This window comes from Musa acuminata, chromosome BXJ3-1, assembly GCF_036884655.1.
Source record: "Musa acuminata AAA Group cultivar baxijiao chromosome BXJ3-1, Cavendish_Baxijiao_AAA, whole genome shotgun sequence".
Lineage (NCBI taxonomy): Eukaryota > Viridiplantae > Streptophyta > Magnoliopsida > Zingiberales > Musaceae > Musa > Musa acuminata.
Window position 1 is genome coordinate 11357180 of NC_088349.1, and position 21251 is coordinate 11378430.

Here is a 21251-nt window from a genome sequence, read left to right on the forward strand (position 1 = left end):
ATGATCTAATAGTCGAAGTCAATGGTCAACTAACGAAGATTAATCAGAGAGAAATCTCAGAACAATCTTCGTCAGATAATATCCCCCTTTAATATTTGAAATGAATATGTACATTATAATTTTTAGAAATAAATGAAAAATACTCATTTTGAAGGGATATATATATATATACAACTTCAGTTTTTATATTAACAATATTTAACTATTTGTTCCCTGCTGTTATTGGAGAAAAGTAACGGTCCCCATCTGGGACCCGCGTCTGAAGGACGACTCGGACACCCTCTTCCCCATCAATAAACGACAAAAGAAAGCTTGGTGGAGCGCACGAGACTCGTTCGTGTCCGGCTCCCTCGCCATGCAGTAGCCCATGGTGGCGTCCACCTCGCCCGCTCTCTCCACCACGTCTCATCCTCGCTTCCACACGTCTCACAACAAAAGCGCCCTCCTTCGACCTCCATCTCTCTCGACGCAGACTCTCCTCTCTCTGTCACCTCATCCTCACCCTCGCCGGTTCCGTCATCTTTCTCAGCCCCGTGCTGGTGCCCGCGGCGCTGGTGGTGGCAGACTTCATGAGGACACGCTTCCCCGGCCGCACCGTGCTGTCGTCGCTGAGGTACACCCTGAAGCGGGCGAGAGGGTGATGCAGTCCAACTAAACCATTCTGAGGATGGCGGACGCCGTCGATAGCAGGGAGGAGACGGAGAGGACACGAGGCAGCGGTGATTAGAGTACATCTGCTGATGTTAATATAGTATCTGGTTGTACATGGTTTGTGCTGAGTAATCTATTTGAGCCAAATATTTGTTTAGATTCTTGCAATAATAATGATAAATTTCGTCCAGGAGTGGGTTTTCGGATGATTGTTCATAAAACACACGTAATAATAATAATATTTATGATGGAAGAGAGAGATATTTAAGTTCGATTTCTATATATCTAAACATCTATAAATATATATTAATGAATTTGACATATTAAATTGAATTTTCGTCAATGAATAAATATATCGAATATATGTCATAATTCGATTTACATCCGCACCAATCTGAGAGAATTCTCTCAACCGTTGGATTCTCCAGTTCTCACATCTGCATCGTCAACTTCGGATCTGGGCATCGGACTTTAGATGGAAATGATCCGATAAAAACCGGGTCCGTCAATAACTGGAGTCCGTTCACTTCAGCCTCGCATTGGCTAAAGGGCGTCAAGGTCGTTCTGGCACATGCGGCCCACGTGACATCTCCGCTTTGCGCTCTTAAGGGTTTCTTCCGCGCCTCCGCCGCCGTCCCACACCTCATCGCAGAGCCCATTCCTTCCTCTGCCGACGCGACCGCACCTGCTCCGCCAATGCCGACGGTGAGCGTCGGAAGGGACCGCCTCTTCGCCGCCCTCGGCAAAACTTACAGTAAAATCTCCTCCTCCGATCCGTCCTCTCTCTCTCTTCCCTCTTTCTTTATCTATCTCGCTTAATTCTCATATCTGGCGATCGCAGCACAGGAGGAGTTCGAAGCCCTCTGTTTCGAGTTCGGCATCGAGCTCGACGATGTGGTGAGCGACGAGTCTTGATCTTGTCTCGTATAAGTTGGTTCCTTGTGCATTTCGTATCGTTTGTTGCTATAAATGACATCCGTTCCCTTCCTGCAAAGACTACGGAGAAGGCAATTATTCGGAAGGAGAAGCATCTCGAAGATGATGATGCTGACGAAGAGGACGAGGAGGTCATATACAAAATCGAAGTCGCCGCCAATAGGTAACGTTGGACTCATTTTCTGCTGGCTCTGTGTGGTGTCTGGCTTTTGATTTTGGTATGTGGATTAATTGGTATCTGTACTTAATTTGGCTATTTTAGATGGAAAACACGAATTGTTTGAATATCCTGGGTGATAATTTAACTAGATCTTGAATTAATTGACATTCAAGGGGTGAAGATGGTATCATGTTATTGTGCTATCGAAGAACCTTTCGTTGACAGTTATGGTGCATCATATGAAGTGCGTTCAAGATGTTTTTTTGTTAATACTGTCATGCTTATAACTTGTGCTGTATATAGTATGTAGCCTTTAGCTGATAGCCTGATGCAGTGCATTCAATAAAAATGAGTTGCAAGTGAGTCCAATGTCATAGAAAGTCCTTGACTAAATGCTTCTCTGATGGAAATAAATGTAGCTTTCTTCTGAAATTTATTTCTGATAATTGATGATTTATTTGTAATATTGAATATAATATAGTTTCCATCTTCTCTTTTTTTTCTTTTTCTTTTTGACATATGCAGATATGATTTGCTCTGTCTCGAAGGGATTGCTCGAGCTCTCAGAATTTTTATTGGAAGTGAAAAAAGTCCTCTATATACAATCTCTGATGTCCCACCTAAGTCTATGCTTAGAATGCATGTTAAACCTGAGGTAATTACTTAAGTGACTGAAGCTAGCTTCCTAGAGTATATGTGTCATGTTGTTGCACCACATAAAAATGCTTCAATGTCAATGCCTTTTCTCATTCATTTGGCCACAAGAAAAAAACAGGATATTGACATGATGCTCTGGTTTAATAGACCTCATTGATCCGACCGTTTGTCGTTTGTGCCATTCTAAGAGGAATAGCCTTTGATGAAGCCAGATACAACAGCTTCATTGATCTTCAAGATAAACTCCACCAAAATATATGTAGGTAATATCTTTGTTTCTTGCTTCGTTTTCTGTTTTTCTTGCTGTTCCTGTTGGTACATGACATCTGCGTTGGTTCTCTGGTGAAAAGTTTGTTCTTTTTCTGATACCAGGAGAAGGACCTTAGTTGCTATTGGGACTCATGATTTGGACACAATACAGGGTCCTTTTACATATGAGGTAAATGTTTATAGATATGCATATTTAATCTTTTAGTGTCTTACTAACATTTTGTGCATTGAGAATATGCCATACTGTTGATAATGAGTTTGGATGCATGTGGGGTTATCATAGAGAAAGTGGACTAGGAGCAAAACTAAGTAAAGATGTAAAAATATTAAATTTCCATTGTGGTTTAGTAGGTCTTGCTAGTAGACTCCACAAGTTATGTGCTAACTGTTGCAGGTTAATATCCTTGTGGTTTATATTAGCCGCTTTGCGATGCTAAATATCTAGTTAGAATTTTATTAGATTGCATGACATGATGGATTTAAATTTAATGAGTTGTACTTCTTTACTGTTCACAGAGAAAAGTCAAGTGAGGGTTTTGTTGTGCATCACTGATTTCTCTTCAGTATGGGCACTTCCATTATCTCACAATTTTCTTTCTGCTTCATCTTTTCAGGCTTTGCCACCTCAGGAGATTAATTTTGTGCCTCTAAAGCAGGTAGCATACACATTTATTTATGATCGTTGGTACTAAGAGATGGAAGTATTAGCTGTTGCTTGATTGTAGCTATTTTGGCAAGATCAATATGCAATACATTATAAGTTTTCTTAGCATGACAATTTCTCCCATTTTCTAAATTTGTCAATTATTAAAGAGCCAGTAGCCATTGTAGTTATCATTAGGTACTCTGATTTAATACAAAAAACCTTTTAATATTCATGTGCCTTGTGAATACGATGTTCTAGTGCTCAATAACCAGGTTGGCACTGGGTGCTATTGGTATCTGCTGGTGTGAATTGGCCCATTTCACTGCAGAGAACTGCTGAGTTTGCGTCAGATTCTTGACTCTCCTCAGAGTGCATCAGTATTGCCTTATATCGGTCTTGGAACTTGATATTGGCACTTACAAATGCGAAACTTCCAGACATGTTTTTTGTGTTACACTGTGTAGACTTGGTTCGTGAGATCTCATTTCTTGCTTTTTGCATTTATGTGATTTGTTTCATGTATATATTTTTTGTTTTTCTTGTTCCTTGAGAAGAACAACAATATTCAAGGAAGCGAGCAACAGGTCTATAAAGCAAAGCACGCCCCTAAAATATAGTTACCATGCAGCTGGTTGATAAGCCATATCTTCGTTGTCATCTTGTGACTAATAGCATCAAACTGTAGGACTTTGAAAGATTAAAATCTAAAGGTTTTCTACCAAGAGGATGCTTGGAGTGTTTTCGTGGACTTGGCAATATTTCTTCTCTTGGCATAAACTCTAGTTTCAATTAGTTTACTTGTCAGCATAAGAATTCCATTCCTTTATTCTGCTCTCCTCAGTAGGATTGATTTGTGTACTTAAACTATCCTCACTTCTTTTCTCCAAGTTCTTTTTGCTTCTTTGGTCCTTTAGTGTATTACAAGTATAAAGTACTTTAAATGGTCACCCTTACTAGATCAAGATTTTCTCTTGTCTATATAATGACAATTGTTTCTAATGCTTGTCGATACAAGTTTTAAGTTATATTTGCGGTGTCATCTTACTGCCATACGCAATTTGTCATTTCTAATTTCGTAATCATACCTGAAGCTCTTTATGTTGTCAAATGTAATTTGTCATTTTGAATAGTGCAACAGTGCCTGTCATCTTTTTATGTAATACAAGCATTTTTTATCTGCATCCAGCAATAATTTGTTATGCAAGATTTGTGAGTTACACAGTCTTTATTTGTTTCTTTTCCCCTTGGCTATTTTAGGTGAAAAGCTTCAGGGCCGATGACCTGTTAGAATATTACAAAGTAAGTTCTGTTTATCATTGTATTCTCACTTGGTCATATGTCTCAAAGGGAACACAGATCTTCGTTTTGAAATTTTTTTCTTATTATTTTGGCATACCATGTATCAATTGGCTTCCAATTTATGATTTGTTCTCTAAATAAAAAAATTGTTACACCCTGGATGCAAATGCTTTTAGTACCAATAACTTATATCTCCAAACATCTTTGCAGTCAGATTTGAAGCTGAAGAAGTACTTGCACATAATTGAGAATTCTCCTGTGTACCCTGTGATATATGACAGTAATAGGTAAGGCAATCATTTTGCTAGGGACTATGCTTCTTTTATAGGTGAGCGGTTATAAACTTGCTCGGTTATTTTTTGTCAGGCGACCAATTCTGTTCATGGCTTTTTGTATTTATCCTTGTTTTTCTCACACTCTTTCGATTAACTTCCTTGGTGTAGAATACTACAATGCTATCATTAGCTGGGTTACCGTAGTGATTTTGTGTTTCCGTCTGTTTTTTTTAACAAGTATTGACCTGCTTCTTACTAGTGCATTATGTTTTCTGCAGAACTGTTCTGTCACTGCCACCAATTATCAATGGTGCACATTCAGCAATCAGCCTAAAGACAAAAAATGTGTTCGTTGAATGTACAGCCACTGATTTGACAAAGGCTAAGATTGTTTTGAACACAATGGTAGGCGGTAAAAAATGATTTAAAAGCTAATGTTTGTTTGTTAATGCATTACAACTTGAAGTTGGAATGATTCTGATGATTATGGCTTTTTTGTATTTTTGTAGGTGACGATGTTTTCTGAATATTGTGAAAATAAATTTGAGATCGAACCAATTGAGGTGGTAAACTCTGATGGCAAGTCTAACATCTACCCCGATCTTTCAATTATGAAAATGGAAGTCCCTCTGTCTGACCTTGTTGATCCAATTGGTATCTCACTTGATGCTACGGAGGTATTAATATCTGCTGTTTATAGTGGTATCTACTTTACAAATGTGGTTAATGGTCTTGGTTGGATCTGATCATTTTCCAGTAGTCTTTTCTTGTACATTTTTTGTTTTAATAATTTGGTTAATATATTTCTTGTTCACTTTTCTTCAGAATGGTTAAAATGCACCTTGAAAGTATTTTTATCTTGTGTCTGACAACAAAATCATGGTATTTTGTTATGTCACCATACTATTTATGTGACACCCTCTTGAATTGTTTTTGCTATAACTTAAAAAATTAGATCAGCTGTTTGTTCAGTCTGTAAGTGCTATGTAGGTGATCCAAGGCAATTCGTTAATCTTTATCTGTTGTCAGATTTTTCTTGGCTTAATTCTTTACAGACCATGTTGGGACTTGAGTTATGGAGAATTTTTTTAACCAATTGCACAGCTTAAAATCAGTTTTGTCTTTGTGTAGTGGCTAGTAATTGCTCTTTTTAGCTGCCCACTATCATTTTAACAATCATTCCTATGCTCTAAGTCAGTCTTATAGCATATTGTTTATTCTTGGTCAAGAAAGAGTCTTTGTTACTGTACATTTAGATCCACTATTTCAAGAGTATGAGCTAAAGTTTCCAATTTAAATGCACAAGCATTTCTATGGTGTTTCTTTTATTTTCTCAATGTGCTTTTGCCACGAGGATGGGCATGTAAGCATCATCATGATTTTAAGTATTCTATATTCATTTTTGCCTTTATTCTATGTTACAACATTTTTAGTTTGTTTTATTTTTCTTTATGATCATAATGCTGGAACAGGAGTGTGCTAGTATGCGTATGTACTGCTGAGCTTGACAGTTGTCTTTTGTTGAAAAAAAAAAGTTGTCTATTGGTTTGGCTACTCGTGTATGCTCAAGACTAATCAATGAACTTGAGATCCCTGAAATTTAGCTTTCCTTCATTTTAAGGTGCACTATAAACAAACCTTGTAGCTGAAATTTTGTCTGATGTCTATACAGCATTTTGTAGATTTCGATAGTAACTTATAGCTTGTCAATTGGCATGTAAGATAGGTGACACACAAGTTATCTGGCTCTTTCATTTTCTTGTGCCTTTATCACTCGACATCATTAGCCTTAACTCATCTTTGTCCCTTTATTGTTTTGTGATTAGCAAACCAGTGAAAAATCTGTTCTCCATTATGAGAATGACTCAAATAATTAGACTTAAATATGTGATAATACTCGATAATTATGTGATGTTTACTTTTGGTAACAGCATTCTCATATACAACTTTGGAGATGTACAATCCTAAACACTTAAATGTGGCAGGTTGTAACCTTATTAAATAAAATGCAATTGCAAGCGGAGAAGTCCTCATTGACTGGTGGAGAATGTAAAATTTTTGTATCTGTACCTCCCACTCGAAGTGATATTCTACATGCCCGTGATGTGATGGAGGTGGGGTTTTACCTAATCTTGTAATTATTATCAACTTGCTAATAGTATTTGATTGAAGTTTTTCTTTTTGGTTAATTTTGCTAGTTTTTTTTTAACTTATAAATCTTTTTCTGTTGTACTTAAAGGATGTTGCTATCGCTTATGGGTACAACAACATTCCAAAATCGAAGCCTAAATGCATGACTACAGGAAGTCGGCAGCCATTGAACTGTTTTTCTGATAAAATCAGAGCTGAGGTATGCATAGAACTCATGTTGTAATCTTGTTACTACTTAAAGTAACTAAATATGTGTTTAAGGTTTGTTTAAGACCTATATTAGCTGACTGATTATAGCTGTTATTGCTACCATTATGTGAACGAACTAGTTCTGTGCTTTAACTGCTTCTAACAATGGTCAAATATTCTGATACCACTACAGACAGCATACCTTGCAAATTGCTGATTTAGAATTGAAACAGCACATTATATGGATATATGTACATGGATTCAGTTACTGGTGTATGCCGAGCACATCAACCGATATGTACCAATCAAATCTTGTGCTGCTCTGTGATATACCAACAGTACCAGAATAATATTGATCTTTTGCACATTTTGTATCTTTTCTTCTATCATGGTTTTGTATTGTACCCATGTAGCATACTGATCCGTTAGATATTATACCAATATATGAGTCGTTAGATGATATTCAGGATCTTTGTAACAAGATCTAGAATGTTGTTCTGGTACACCCTGGCCACTGCTACAGCACATTGATGGCACACTTCATCATTATATTACATGCATTATTGGTCATCTGACTATTTGATAAGTGGCATGTGGTATAATTAAGCACTTTGCTGCCAGTGCTGTGCCATATTGTGTACCTGCCAACATTTGTAACTTACCACATTAAAACTTGATATGTGTAATACCTGGACATTTTTAAATAGAAATTGAACAAGTATTATGTATCATTCTTGTTGTCTTTTTTAGCTAGTTGAGGCATTTGTTGCATTCATACTTCTAGGTTATGTTATCACCTCAGATACTTGTAAAGAAATTCTTTACAAGTCTAATAATGTTATTGTGTATTTTATAAACTCAGTGGAATTGGTGTTGATCTTTAGGTTTCTAGGGTTTAAAGAAATTGCTCAAGTATGTGGAACATATCCAGCAGTTGGATTTCTACTTAAAGATGAAGCTACCAACATTCCAGTCATGTACTTTTAAGTTTTAACTGTATCAAATTATCGATAACTTATTAATGAATGCAGCAGCAGGTTTTACATCAATATGTTTTTGGGGTAGTACATCTTTCATGTAATAGAAAACATCTGCATACTGGTTTATAATTTCTGCTTTTGAGTATGGAAACAATGTGTATAATACAATGTCTTGAACTTTGTAAATATCATAACCTGGGTAGTCTAGGTCCTCTAGGACAATTTGTTAAAGTTTCTAGATGGTGTTCCATACGGATTTACTTCTTCGAGTCATCCATTGATTCTTCTCATTATTATTTGTCTTAAAATAATTGTATTTTTTGGCAAATAATTTTTTATTTAAGCTTACTATTTAAATAACTGTTTCTAGTACATTTCCTGTGCTAAGCCACCCATGCAAAGTGATTTGGCTTTCATAACATTAATGTTAAACATATTTCCATCTTCTGTAGGTTGCCAGGGCAGGTTACATGGAAGTGCTAACTTGGATATTGTGCTCACATGAGGAGAATTTTGCAATGTTAAGGCGGAAGGATGATGGAGATAAAGCAGTTATCATTTCAAATCCTCGTTCAGCTGACTTTGAGGTTTAACTTATACATTAAGTAACTAATGCTTTGCTTTTAATTACATTTATTTGTAGAATTTGTCCATAGTATGTGAACCTTATGTTCCTTAGAATCTACCGCTGTCTATCTTTTTGGACCAACCAGTCATATTTCGTAATGTGATTATTATCTACTCTTGTATGCATCTTTGAATGGACTCCTTCATACCCAATGCAGCTCACTTGAACCTTAGGGTCTCGTGGATACCTATGTGCTTTTACATCTTTATTTCCTTTTGTCTGAAGAACTCTGCTCTTACATTTATAAAATTCCAAGTTTTGCTACCACCTTTAATATCTGTTTCATCACCAGATAATTTGTCCAAGCTTGTTTTTCTTTTCATCTATAATTGTTGAAGCAATCTACCTTTTTTCTACATGAGGTCATGTTTTCTCTTATGTTGATGAAGTCTGTAAGTTAATTCTTCTCTCTTAATTGGTTATTAAAACAATGAATCGATTGTCGAAAGTCTTGGTGAATTTTGCTTTAGCCCCAGGGGCCTTTCAGGTGTATGATACCTGTAATCTGCCTATCCTGGTTCATGTGATTTGCTATTCCACAGTTGACTTTCTGAGCCTATATATCACTTTCTTATTTCTTTACTTCATGAATAAACTAAAAAGTTGCAGGTTTTTCTCCCGGGTAACAGGACCATATATCATTTTATATAGTATAAAATAATTCATTGTCATTGGCAAACTAAGACTTTCTGTCACATTCTAGCTTAAGATGTCTAATTAAATCTAGATATTAAATTTAAAGATCAACATTTTTTATTTCTTTATTTTTTTTCTTGATCTTAGGCCTTGATTTTAATGTGTACATAAGAATAAAGATGAGAATTGATGATTTCAGCGGTAGAAAAATATAGGAAAAGGTGCATGAACTTTGAGGTTTTTCTAGAAAAAAGTGGAACATCTTGGAATAACTGTGTATTACTGTCTTGTGAAATTGCAGCAGCATATAGCTACTCTGAATTTATGATAACCTGCAGACCAATGAACAGCTGTGTTATTTTGGTGTGCACTGTGGACTTTTAACTACAGGAGCAATTGGGTTTCATATAGTTGTGAATGCTATTCATGATTGATATCTTACACAATAGTGATGCAGACAAATCACTCATTTTCTCCAATATATTGTACTATTTTCTATACTTTTTTCATCTTTTAATGCATGACATGTCAAAAACCTTTGCAGTGTGGTCTGAGATTACTTTATTAGCTCCTAAGTAGTTACTTTCTTTATAGTTTTGTATCATATTTTGCTTATATATCTGATTGCTAATTTGGAATTTATTGCAGGTTGTTCGAACAAGTCTCATGTCATGCTTGCTAAAGACTTTAAAGCATAACATAGATCACCCAAGACCCATAAAGGTACATACTGAAAATTTATTAAAAATTCTGTGTGGCCTAATGTTTTGCTGGACCACCTTTGTCTGAGTTGAATATCCCTCCATTTCAATTATTTCTTTGTAATTTGAGCTGTTAGAATTTGTTAGGTTTTTATATTGTCAAGACACTGGATTAGTGATGATATTGGCTAATTGAATAGAGAAAATCCTTTAGATATAGCATTGTTTCTTGTCAAACTCTCAATTATGGAATTTTCATTTGGATTAAACATAACTAGCGCATGCTATGTATTTTGTAATTTGAAAGAAGTACCATGGTTCAAACATATCTGACACATGGCAGGATAGAAATTGAAGTCAATTGATTACTTCGTGTTTGTTGTATGTCCATCTATGATTACTTAGCTGGCATATTGACTATTTCTCTTAAAATACTCGTTCACTAACTTTTTGCTGATATTTATTTTCCAGTTTCATGATGAAACACTTCTCATATGACTAGAAGCAAGCTTTTCTTTTTTTGTGATATTTGGTAAATAAAGACTGCTGTATGTGTTCTATATGAATTTTTGCCAATTTGTTGCTGTTAATTGTAAAGGATGAAGGTGCCCCATAGCTATTGTAGGATTAGAATTTTATGAAAAATTCCTTTCGACATGTTGTGTTACTAGCCACGAGACTTCACAAATATTATTTAAGATTTGTGCTTGAACTCGTAACCATGGACAATTTATTAATTCTTTTTTTGTGAGTAACTAATCATGTCAAGGCTTAGAAATTTGGCCATTATCCAAGTCTTTTTTTTCTTTACAATATTAGGGGGTAAAATGCTAATTCAGATGTTTGCATCTATGATTTTATTATTCTCGCATTTTGAACAGGAAACAGTTATCCTTTGTAATTGACTGAGTATAGTCTTGGAGAACATCTGCGGATAGAATGTTATTTGTGTTTTTGCATGTAACTAATAACTCTGGTCTCTTTCTTGCATGAACTTGTACATCTTTTGAGTCCGTTATAATCACAAACAAGGTTCGCCGAACCGTACCGTACCGGCGTTTCGACGCTGGCTCGGTACGGTACGGTACGGCGTACCGAGCGGTATACCGAGGTGTACCGCTCGGTACACCTGATTTCACCGATTTATCCCTCCGAAAATACCTGAAAATTAAAAAAAAAGTTAGGATAGAGTTTTCAAGTTACAAATAAATATAGTAATAGTATAAGTTTAGCAAAATCAATGTAAATTTGGTAAAAATAGCATCACATATCTTTTTCGGGCTTTGAGGTAGTCTTGTTCGAGGTTCGTATTTCAGCTCGTTATAGATTGAAATATCTATAGAAAAATCAGTTGAATTGTTAGACTATTTTGTTACAATATAAACTCTAAAATTCAAATGAATTAAATAATCATATATCTAGATATACCTGATTGTTAATTCTACCACCAAAACGAACGACGGGCCTCCACGGGTGGTGGATCGGGGTCCTCGATCCGATACATATCAATATGATACTTTTGTTGGACCCAATCATGAAATTGATCCCATGACATAGTGTATTGATACACCGTATGCCATTGATGCATCAATGTGATACTGATCGTAGATTGATCGTCATAAATCATATTTGTCCGAGGCAGCTCTTGAGGCATATATTGGTGTTGTTCTGTATCATGCTGTTGCTCAGAGAAGGATGACCAACTATCACCATACTGTCGTTGCCCATATGATTCTTCATAATACGATGGCTGTGAATACGATGAGTCTCTTTCTGTGTCTATATCATGTATGCTCTGTCGCATTTGTTCATATTCATCCACTGCCTTCCCCTTCCCCTTCTCCTTTCCCTTCCGCGCATAAACTTAACCAGTACCTTGTCGAGTTCCATGATCTGAATCTTGAGTGGCATGTGTAAAATATTGCTCCTCAGTCCATTCACCACCCTCAAGTTGTGCAGACGAGACCAACGACTGCCCGGTATCACCGCCATCATCTGTTGAGGCACTGCTGTCCGTGTTGCTGTCATGTCTCTGGACCGAACGAGAAAGAGAATGTGATTGTGAAGGTGTCTCGTCGCCCGACTCGATTCTTTCCAACGATGCAACTGATGCTATTGCCTTCCCCTTTGCCTTTGCACGTTGGGCGGACGAGTGTGACCGTTGGGTATCGGTAGTTCCTCTAGCAGTTTGACTCATACCTCTTGATTAGAAAGTTCTTCCTCTTAATCTTCCCAAATTTACCTCGATTGAATTCACAAATCGTTGTTTTATAGAGTTTATGAGAGAAAAGAAATGTTTGAGAGAGAGTTTAAGAGAGTATAATGAAATAGGGGAGAGAAGATTAGTTTAAATAGGAGGAGAAAGGGCTCCAACGGTCAATTTGACCGTTGGAGCACTGTAGCACTGCTACAGTGTGGTAACGGTCGATTTCGACCGTTACCAAGTGGTACCGGTCGATTTCGACCGTTACCGAGTGGTATCGGGCGGTAACGGTCGAAATCGACCGTTACCGAATGGTACCGGGCGGTAACGGTCGAAATTTCGACCGTTACCGCCCGATATATACTGAATTCGGTGTACCGCCCGGTATAGGGCGGTCCGCGTACCGGTCGCCTCTCGGACCGGTACGTACCGCCCGTACCGGGCGGTACGCATCGGTATGGCGAACCTTGATCACAAACCATATATATTTGCTGTACTCTGACTGCGAACCTAAGCTCTGGTTTTGATTTAGATCTTTGAAGTTGGTGATGTTGTTACCTTGGATGGTGATCGTGATGTTGGTGCAGCAAATAACCGTCGACTTGCAGCATTGTATTGCAACGTTTCCTCAGGCTTTGAGGTATATCTCATATAATCAAAAGCATTTCATTGTCAAACCCTTCTGTAAATGGATGAAAGTTTGTCTTGCATATTAATTAAAGTTTTTAGGTTCTTTAGATTAATTTCTTAAATGCTTTTAGTATTTAAATTAGATTTTGCCACTTAAGATGATTGCTTCTTTTGTAAATGAAAAAGGTGAAATTTTAATTTATTAAATTCATTTGGAAATATATGTTATGGCATAAATAATCTTTGATGTATGGGATAAGATGTTCTATCCTAATAGTAGTAAATCTAATATGGGCTGGTCTGATGTTTGCTCAGGTTGTAGTTGAATTTATAAGGTAATCTATTAATTTTTTCGTGACCAGTTCTTAACACGAAGCAAAGCTTGATTCATGTCCTGCACAGTATTGCTGGTGTGTTACTGATGCAAGCCTCTGTTTGCAAAATTACGGACCTTCACTTTCATGCATATGTAACCTTTTGCATACCATGTAAATACTCTGTTCTACTTCATATTTATTATGAACAAGAAACATACATGTAACCTGCTTCATTAGAATCCACCAGATTTATTGGCTGAATTAAATCAAAGTTCATCCCATCCATCAACATTTGTTTTCTTTAGTTTATAACAATTGCATCACATCTGCAGGTCTCAAATCTATTTATGATTGCGAATAGAAGCCTAAGGTCTGATTTCTGATATCTGCATAACAACATTCTGTTTTGATGTGAATGTCCCTTAAAGTTTGAGCTTTTGTCAGCTACACAATATTTTTTTCTTTTTCTGTTCTCTATGGCTTGACCTCCTAAGCACTTTTCGGAACCCATGGTCACAAAATCCCTATTTCTTCATCGCTTGTTTTTCCTTCTTTCATTTTAATGGTAATTAACCAACATATTCTATCCAATATAAGTAGAGTGTATGAATGTTTTCTGAAAAAATGTTGGCAGCGTTATCTCATATTGGAATATTTTTAGTATTTGTTGATAAACTATATAACAAACTTGTAAACAAAGCCAAAAAACCTGACCCTGATGGGATAACTGACTTGTAACTTGACTCATTAACTTTGTAGCACGTGAACCATTGACTCAGAATACTTAAACCCAAACTATTGGTAGTAGACCCATCTAGCCCTTATAAATCCATTCAGATCGTTTCCTACCTGCAACGTGCACTAAACCGGTGTTATATGTGTTGTTTCCATTCAAGATCTATTGGCTTATCTGAATATCAACCTACTGTAGGCTGAACTCCAGTTTTGGGTTTTGATGGAAGACCAGTGATGTCAGTGTGGACCAAGATAAGCTATTGCCAATTTTAATACACGTGTGCTACATATATTCTTTTGATAGGCCAAATTAAAATATTGCTGTATCGATGTTGCTAACCTTCTCTGGATGGCATATCGAAACCTGGTAATATTCATATAAAAGATCACAAGTAAGAGTTATACAGGCAGTTAATTACAGGACCAAATTGTATGAAGCTAGAAGGTTGTATTATAATGTAAAGATATAGTTGGCCTCTCATTATTGAAGTACCTCTGATGAAATTGCATGTTAGCTATATTGCATATAATATAGTAACAGATTTTGTTAATTTTAATGATTTATTTACTTTTCACATTATGAGCTCTCTGTTTGTTTGAGTGACTATATCTTTATCAAGCATGATTTGGTAAGGAATTATAATGCACACTAACGATGTTAAATTCATTCTGCAGGAAATTTTGGGATTGGTGGAAAGAATCATGAAAGTTGTAAGAGCACCTCATCTGCAAATTTCTGAAAATTATATTATTCCTTCTGATGTAAGGATGTGCTTTATGCCCTATCATTCTCATTTTTTGCCATCACTGAGATTCCTAATTATATGATTACCTGGTCACTGAAGGAACCGGAATATTTTCCAAATAGACAATGCAGCATCATATTGAATGGAAAACAAATAGGCAATTTTGGGATTGTTCATCCTGAGGTACTTTGCAGAATTCCTACATAGAAAACTGATATCTGCAGTGCGCTATATTCTTTTTTACAATTTTCCGTTGTGTTATTTATCTTTTTCTTTGTGTGTGGGTTGTGTATATATATTTATGCATACAAAATAGTTTATAGATAATCAGGAAATCATGATTTGTTTACTTCTGCATCTGGCCTTTACATAGATATGAAATTGTTATTAGGATCATGTTAAGCTCTCATTTCTTGCCTTCTAGTTTATGAAAACTCAGATAGTGATGTTATTCTTGTTAACTTTCCCTTGGATAACATAATATGTCAAAAATTTTAGGTTCTCTTCTGGCACCAGCTTACGGTGCTTTATTTTTATAAGCAGGACATGCTTTTTAAGTTTAATATTATTGCCATGTGTTTTTTGTTGATGAACCCAATCTAAGCACCATTTAGTGGCTAAGGTCCATGTCTTACTCTAACTGTTCATTTGAGCAGATTGCAGGACTAATCCTCTAGATAAAGAGGCAAAGTGAGTTAAAAGTCATTTTGAGTAAGCTGTACTAAGATCAAAATTATTAAGCACCAAGTAGTAGAGAACACATCAAGGACGCAAACAGAGAAGATTTTTAATTAGTGAATGGCAGTTGTGTTGCCTCATTATGTAAATGGCATTACAATGTTCCCATTGTGCATAATGTTCTGATCATGAAACATCGCTTTCTCCAAGCCCAGTAAATGGGGAGGGTGCTCTAGGTAGCTGGGGGAGTATTCTTGTGTCGGTGAAATGAATATTAAGCTTTACCATGTTAGGTGGTGTCGTCTCCTAATAGCAAACCACTACCTCTAGTTGATGTGAATATAACGGATTGTCAGTGTCCACTAGGATGTTCCTAACAAGATGCACCCTGTAAAAACTCTTGTAGCAACATTTCAGTGATTAAGAGGCTATATTTTGTAGATGCATGTTCTGAAGCTAAAAGAATATTTGAATATGAAATACAAGACTGTTACATCTGGATATATGATAGGGAGAATTAACATACCTATCTGTTGGTAATAGAGGGATAATTTTAAATTCTTCCAAGTAATTTCATTTCTTTACTGGATGGAGCAGATTCTTGCAGCAGAATTAAAAATGGTGGTTTATTATGTAACTATTTTCTTCTTAGTGGTCAAGATATTTCAGGATGGATGAGTCACTGTATTTGATGTGTATTATGTATTGACACTCCTAATATACTTCTTGTGTGTGTAATGTGTCCACATATTTTCTTCAGTTCACTTAAAAGATATTTCAGATGAATATTGACTACTAATATGAGAAGATGGTTTGTCGACCCGAAACATTTTATTTTGTTCTAATTTTTCATAGATGTTGGACTGACAGTCATTAGATTCAAGTGGACTCCATGGTTTTTGTATCCATCTCTCCATTGGCTTGTCAACTTCTGTAGTAGTTGATCTTATTTATAATACTGAAATTACTGACAATACCGGCCCTCGATGCATCGATAGTGCTACACTACATTTATCGTACATTATGCTCCAGCAATCACTAGTGCATTGGCAAATAGCAGGCATACAAAGCATGTGACTATATTCTGTTTGATATTCCTTTCCTGAAGTTACTACAGAGTATGTATGCTTAACATTGATGTATGTGGGTATAATATTTTGCAGGTTTTGAAGAAATTTGGTATTCCAGACCCTTGCTCTTTCTTGGAGATTGACATCCAAGCTTTGTTGTAGGGTAAAGTATTTAAGGTACAAAATGACATGATCCGCTCATTCTTTTTACGATGAGTTATCTCAGTTAATAGTAAGAGTCAATACTATTACTTGTGACAAACTCCAGTCTTATTACAGTCGAATGCATGTAATTTTTATGTTTAATAGTACTTTCCATGCCAATCTGACTGCTAGCAATTGGTAATTTTTGGAATGCTTTATTGCAGTGTTCTTTCAAGGTTTATTGTCTACGTTACAAACATTTCGTGTTACTCTTTTCCACTGTAATCTATTAGATTGGTACGGTACCATAAAGCATTAGCAAGATATATTGCAATCTGTGATCTATGGCACTTTTTATCAGCACAGAATCCAATCTGTTACTTGTAGATTCCATATCTTTATGGGAGTGGGAATATTGGAATAGCAAAGATTCACTCACATAGCACAGGAACACAGGTCATGGAACAAAGTCAGATTCCAGGTGGAAGTAACTCCAAATTCATGCATGGCGGAACAAGTAATCTTGGGATGCCATCCTGAGTTACATGAGTTGTCTCATTCCCTACAGTCTCAATCCAGATACTTTATTCTACCATTAGCACCCAAACCCTCAACCATTGGTAGAATCATTCCTTGGCAACTTAGTCTGGTTTTATGTCCACATCCCCTTTAAGAGGGGATGGGGATGATGAATCTTCCAGCAAAAAGAAGCTTTCAATTCAGAACTCAGCTGAACCCATACGTCAGTGCCATGATTCACAGGGAAACTTTGTCGATGCAAAGCTTTCAATCTCGACTATGGCAATAAAGTTGTGACAAGGAAACTTAATGTGAAATTATAACTATAATTACGACTTAGGAATTATAACCTAATGTGGAATTATAGGTATAAGTCATGCTCACTTAAAAGAAAGTAATGTTTAAGAACTTTCAGAACTCAAGGGATCGATCATACGGCAGCTTTGAATAAAATAATGCTCATAATCCTATCCTAGAAGCTTCCCAAAGGTCAACTAAGACAACAACAACAAGCACAATACTTGATGCAGTTTAAATTGTCAACAATTAAGTAATCTCCTCCAAGGCCTTGCAGGAAATTAAGGTACACCACTAAGGTTTTCAATATTTGATTAAGACTTTGCATGCATTTTTCTAAGATGATAGAAAGATAAGGAATCCCAATTATAGAGACAAGCCAGCAAGCATGATATAAATGCACAAAGGACAGCCTTTCAGACAGTGCATAAGAAAGCACGAAAGCTTCCAGAAACATACAAAAGAATAATGGATTTGATAATGACAGCAACAAAGTTCAACCAAATGTTACATCAGATGGAGAAAATATGCACCGGTGGTTTGATCAGAACAAATCACCAAGCATCTTTTTTTTCTATTAGTCAAATCCCCAACAGACTCAACCCCACTACTGACCCCCAATACAGTAGATAATACCATGACAAACATTCAACACAAGTTAGATGAGTTTCATTGCAAATAAACAATATGAACTTTGTTTTTACATAATAATACTAGTCAAAGGTGGGAAGTAGAGAAAACTCAAATTGTAGGGGAGAAGTTCACCTGGGCAGATCTGGAATGACACAGAGATGAGCTTTCTTTGATGTTTTGGACCTTTTAGAACTCTGCTATTGTAGTAGTAATAACAAATCCACTTCTAAAAACCAAATGAATCTCTGATGATTAACCCTTCAACTTCTTTCCCAACTAACTAAAAAAATGTTATTTACTTTGGTCGTTAACTACTACTACTACTAGCAGTTCAGTGAATACCCAACTCTTGTTGTTGTTAGATTACCATTTGATCGAGCTGCAACTGATCGAGCCAGGATCCAAGGAGCGCAGCTTGATCAAGGTCATCAGATTGACCATCTCGATTCAAACCTTCAATTCCATTAGCATGCGGCGAGCTGGAAAGCCCAGCGGGAGCTCCTGAAGCAGCGACCACGTTCTCGGCTGGGGAGTCTCTCACCAAAGAATGGACCCAGGAGAGATCGGGCTCCTCACCAGTAGCTTGCAGCTCAAACGGCGATGGTTGCCTGAGACAGCCAAGCTCTTCGCCGTTCACTTCCCAGTCGAGCGACGAGGTAGGTGATGCCCACTTTAACCACGAATGGTTAACAGGAGAACCAACAACCGGGTACGTTCCGGAACCGGCATCACGGGAGCTCAGGCTTCGCAGCATCAGCTTCTGCTTCTCTCTCTGAGCAAGCAAAGATAGATGAGAGCTCACTGGAGAGATGGACTCCATGTTTCTTGGAGACATCCTGACAGGTGAAGAAGCACCGAGGGAAGCCTGCAGCAACACAGAGTGTCCTGGCACCTGCTGGCCATCCATGGATTTGGGTGAGAAAACAGTGTTTATTGGTGACAGCAGGCTCTGCTGTTGCCGTTGAAATTGATTGAGAGCAGTAGTCATGTGAGATGGCGAAAAGATAGCCCCCTGATCCGAGTTATACTTTGGAGATGAGGTTGGCTCAGCTGAGAAAAAGTCATCGAGAGTGAATGCCTTTGATCGAGCCATTGCACTTCCCAGAGATGAGCTCAGGCGAGAGTGGCACATTTCGTTCAGCAGCTGGTGGCCATCGCATTCAGGTATCGCAGAGAACTCATCCACGGGCATGTCCCGTGCACTGAGAGACGCACGCAGCCTGCTTGACTGGAGATTGCTCCCGGGAAGATGCACCGCAGGCATGTTGGAATGTGCCCATGAGAACGAAGAATGACCGATTCCATTGGCGGACGGGGACATGGGTGGCGTAAAAGGAGACATCACAGAAGAGACCGAAGACGGCGACCCAGGCATGAGGCTCAGCGCTGCAGCCATCTCCATCGCAGCAGAGGCCGATGACAGTGGCGACGGTAGGGCAGAATCGGTGGCCGTGTGAAGCGGCCGGAGCTCTTCGTTGGTGTGGGCGAAGAAGCAGACACGGCGAGAGCAGCTAGTCCCGTCCTTGCATGGCCTCGTGCGGTACTGCGCCGGGTGAAGCCAACACTCGAACACCCCGTGCGCATACTCGCACATGTCGCCCCTCCTGCACGCGCCCTTCCGGTAATCGGGGCATGGAACACAGCTGTAGTGGTACTTCCTCGGATCACGACGCCGGGCATTCTCGCCGGGGTGGACGAACGGGCACTCGGTCCAGTCATGGGAGTACGCCCGCGAGCACGGCCGGACTTTGAACGAGTACATTCTGAACTCATCGGTGGCGTAGATGCTATTCTTGATGTCGGGAAGCGATGGGTCAACGGGGTACTCTTTCTTCTCCGGCACTGCAGGCGGCTGAAGCTCCGAGGCTTTTGTGGTTATCGGCGGCGATCCATCCGAATCGAGGGAGGAAGATAACGGCTGTGAATCCGAGTTCGATGGCCCCGTAATCACGTGAAGGGCAGCACGACGTTGATCTCCACCCGAACCATCACACCTCTTCCCGAGAAGTTCTTCCAGAGCAATCCTCACGTCAGGCAGCTTCGGAGGCACGATGACCACATCAGCGGGCCGGCGGCCGTTGGCATCCACCAAGTCGGGATCGGCGCCAGCGGAAAGCAGCAACCTCACGGCATCAGCAGCGTCGGGAGACCCACCCGAGGCGGCGCAATGCAAAGCCGTGGCTCTGTCACGGCCGGAAGCGCGGTTGACCAAAACGGAGGGCGAGGAGAGGAGGAGACCGAGGACGTCGAGACTGCCATAGGTGGCGGCGACCATCAGCGGGGTGTGGCGCTCCAGGACCATCCTATTGGAGCCCTTCTCGCGGCCATACCAGAGGCAGACCTTGTCGACCGCGGAAGGGTCGCGGTCGAGCGATCGCCTGAACCCACCAGCGTCGTTGTTCGCCGCGAGCTCGAGGAGGCTGGAGAACGAGTCGTCGGTGATGTAGTCCATCACTCCGTTGTCTTCTCGTGAGGCTGGAGACGGCGACGAAGGCCCAACCCGCTCCGGGCCACCGCACATGCTTCAGCCGGACGGAGACCGCCCCGTGACGGGATTATAAGCAGACCGACCACAACCTTACCGTATAGAAAACTGGAATCGAAGAGATAATCTCAATAGCAGAGTTGGAAAGATTAAGATCAGAATGGAAACAGCAAATTCTTGGATCAGAAGAATACTAATTTCCGATTAGAAAAATAGCAGCCAAAACTAGCAAGTTCTCGAAAGCCTTCCAAACCAAGTCCAGATTTGTGGTCACACAAACGCTACTATATGCACTGAAGCCGACGCCATTGACTATAAAGATCACAAGAATAAGCCTCAAAAAGCAGAGAGATTCGTTGAGCTCTCACCGGTCGCTTTGGTGGATGAAGAGCGATCGACTCAGACTCGATCAAGATCAGCCTCAAACAACGGCGGCGGGCCTCCACACCACCGCCAAACCTCCATCGCAACGAGTCAGTTGCGATTCGTCGACGAAGAAGGAGACGGAGGAGGAGAGAGCAGGCTGGTAATTGGAACGAAATGAAACGCTCGTGGGAAGGATGAAATGAGAGCGCTTAAATTTGGGGAGGAGGCATTCACCCCGCCATCTTCTCC

The 21251-nt window shown here is 38.8% G+C and overlaps 2 protein-coding genes across 3 annotated transcripts; one reads left to right on the top strand and one right to left on the bottom strand.

Annotated features, from left to right (window-relative positions):
- Positions 1–1215: 1215 nt before the first annotated feature.
- LOC135629106 (phenylalanine--tRNA ligase beta subunit, cytoplasmic-like) lies at positions 1216–16920 on the top strand. Its single transcript, XM_065136280.1, has 19 exons — positions 1216–1405; positions 1493–1548; positions 1647–1750; positions 2273–2402; positions 2552–2667; positions 2777–2843; positions 3289–3330; positions 4578–4619; positions 4830–4906; positions 5173–5299; positions 5404–5571; positions 6880–7008; positions 7134–7244; positions 8667–8801; positions 10127–10201; positions 12915–13022; positions 14740–14826; positions 14910–14993; positions 16652–16920. Exons 1-19 carry the CDS (start codon positions 1348–1350, stop codon positions 16718–16720), a joined length of 1785 nt encoding a protein of 594 aa, XP_064992352.1. The 5' UTR covers positions 1216–1347; the 3' UTR covers positions 16721–16920.
- A 1054-nt stretch (positions 16921–17974) lies between these two features.
- On the bottom strand, positions 17975–21251 carry LOC103990284 (zinc finger CCCH domain-containing protein 24). 2 transcript variants are annotated; one of them, XM_065137032.1, is made up of 2 exons: positions 21005–21251; positions 17975–20763 (listed from the first exon to the last, which is right to left on the bottom strand). In XM_065137032.1, the coding sequence occupies exon 2, from the start codon at positions 20670–20672 to the stop codon at positions 18510–18512; it is 2163 nt and encodes a 720-aa protein (XP_064993104.1). In that variant the 5' UTR covers positions 20673–20763; positions 21005–21251; the 3' UTR covers positions 17975–18509. The 2 variants fall into 2 exon arrangements, with proteins under 2 accessions (XP_064993104.1, XP_018673777.2); XM_018818232.2 differs by having other exon boundaries at positions 17975–20744; positions 21005–21250.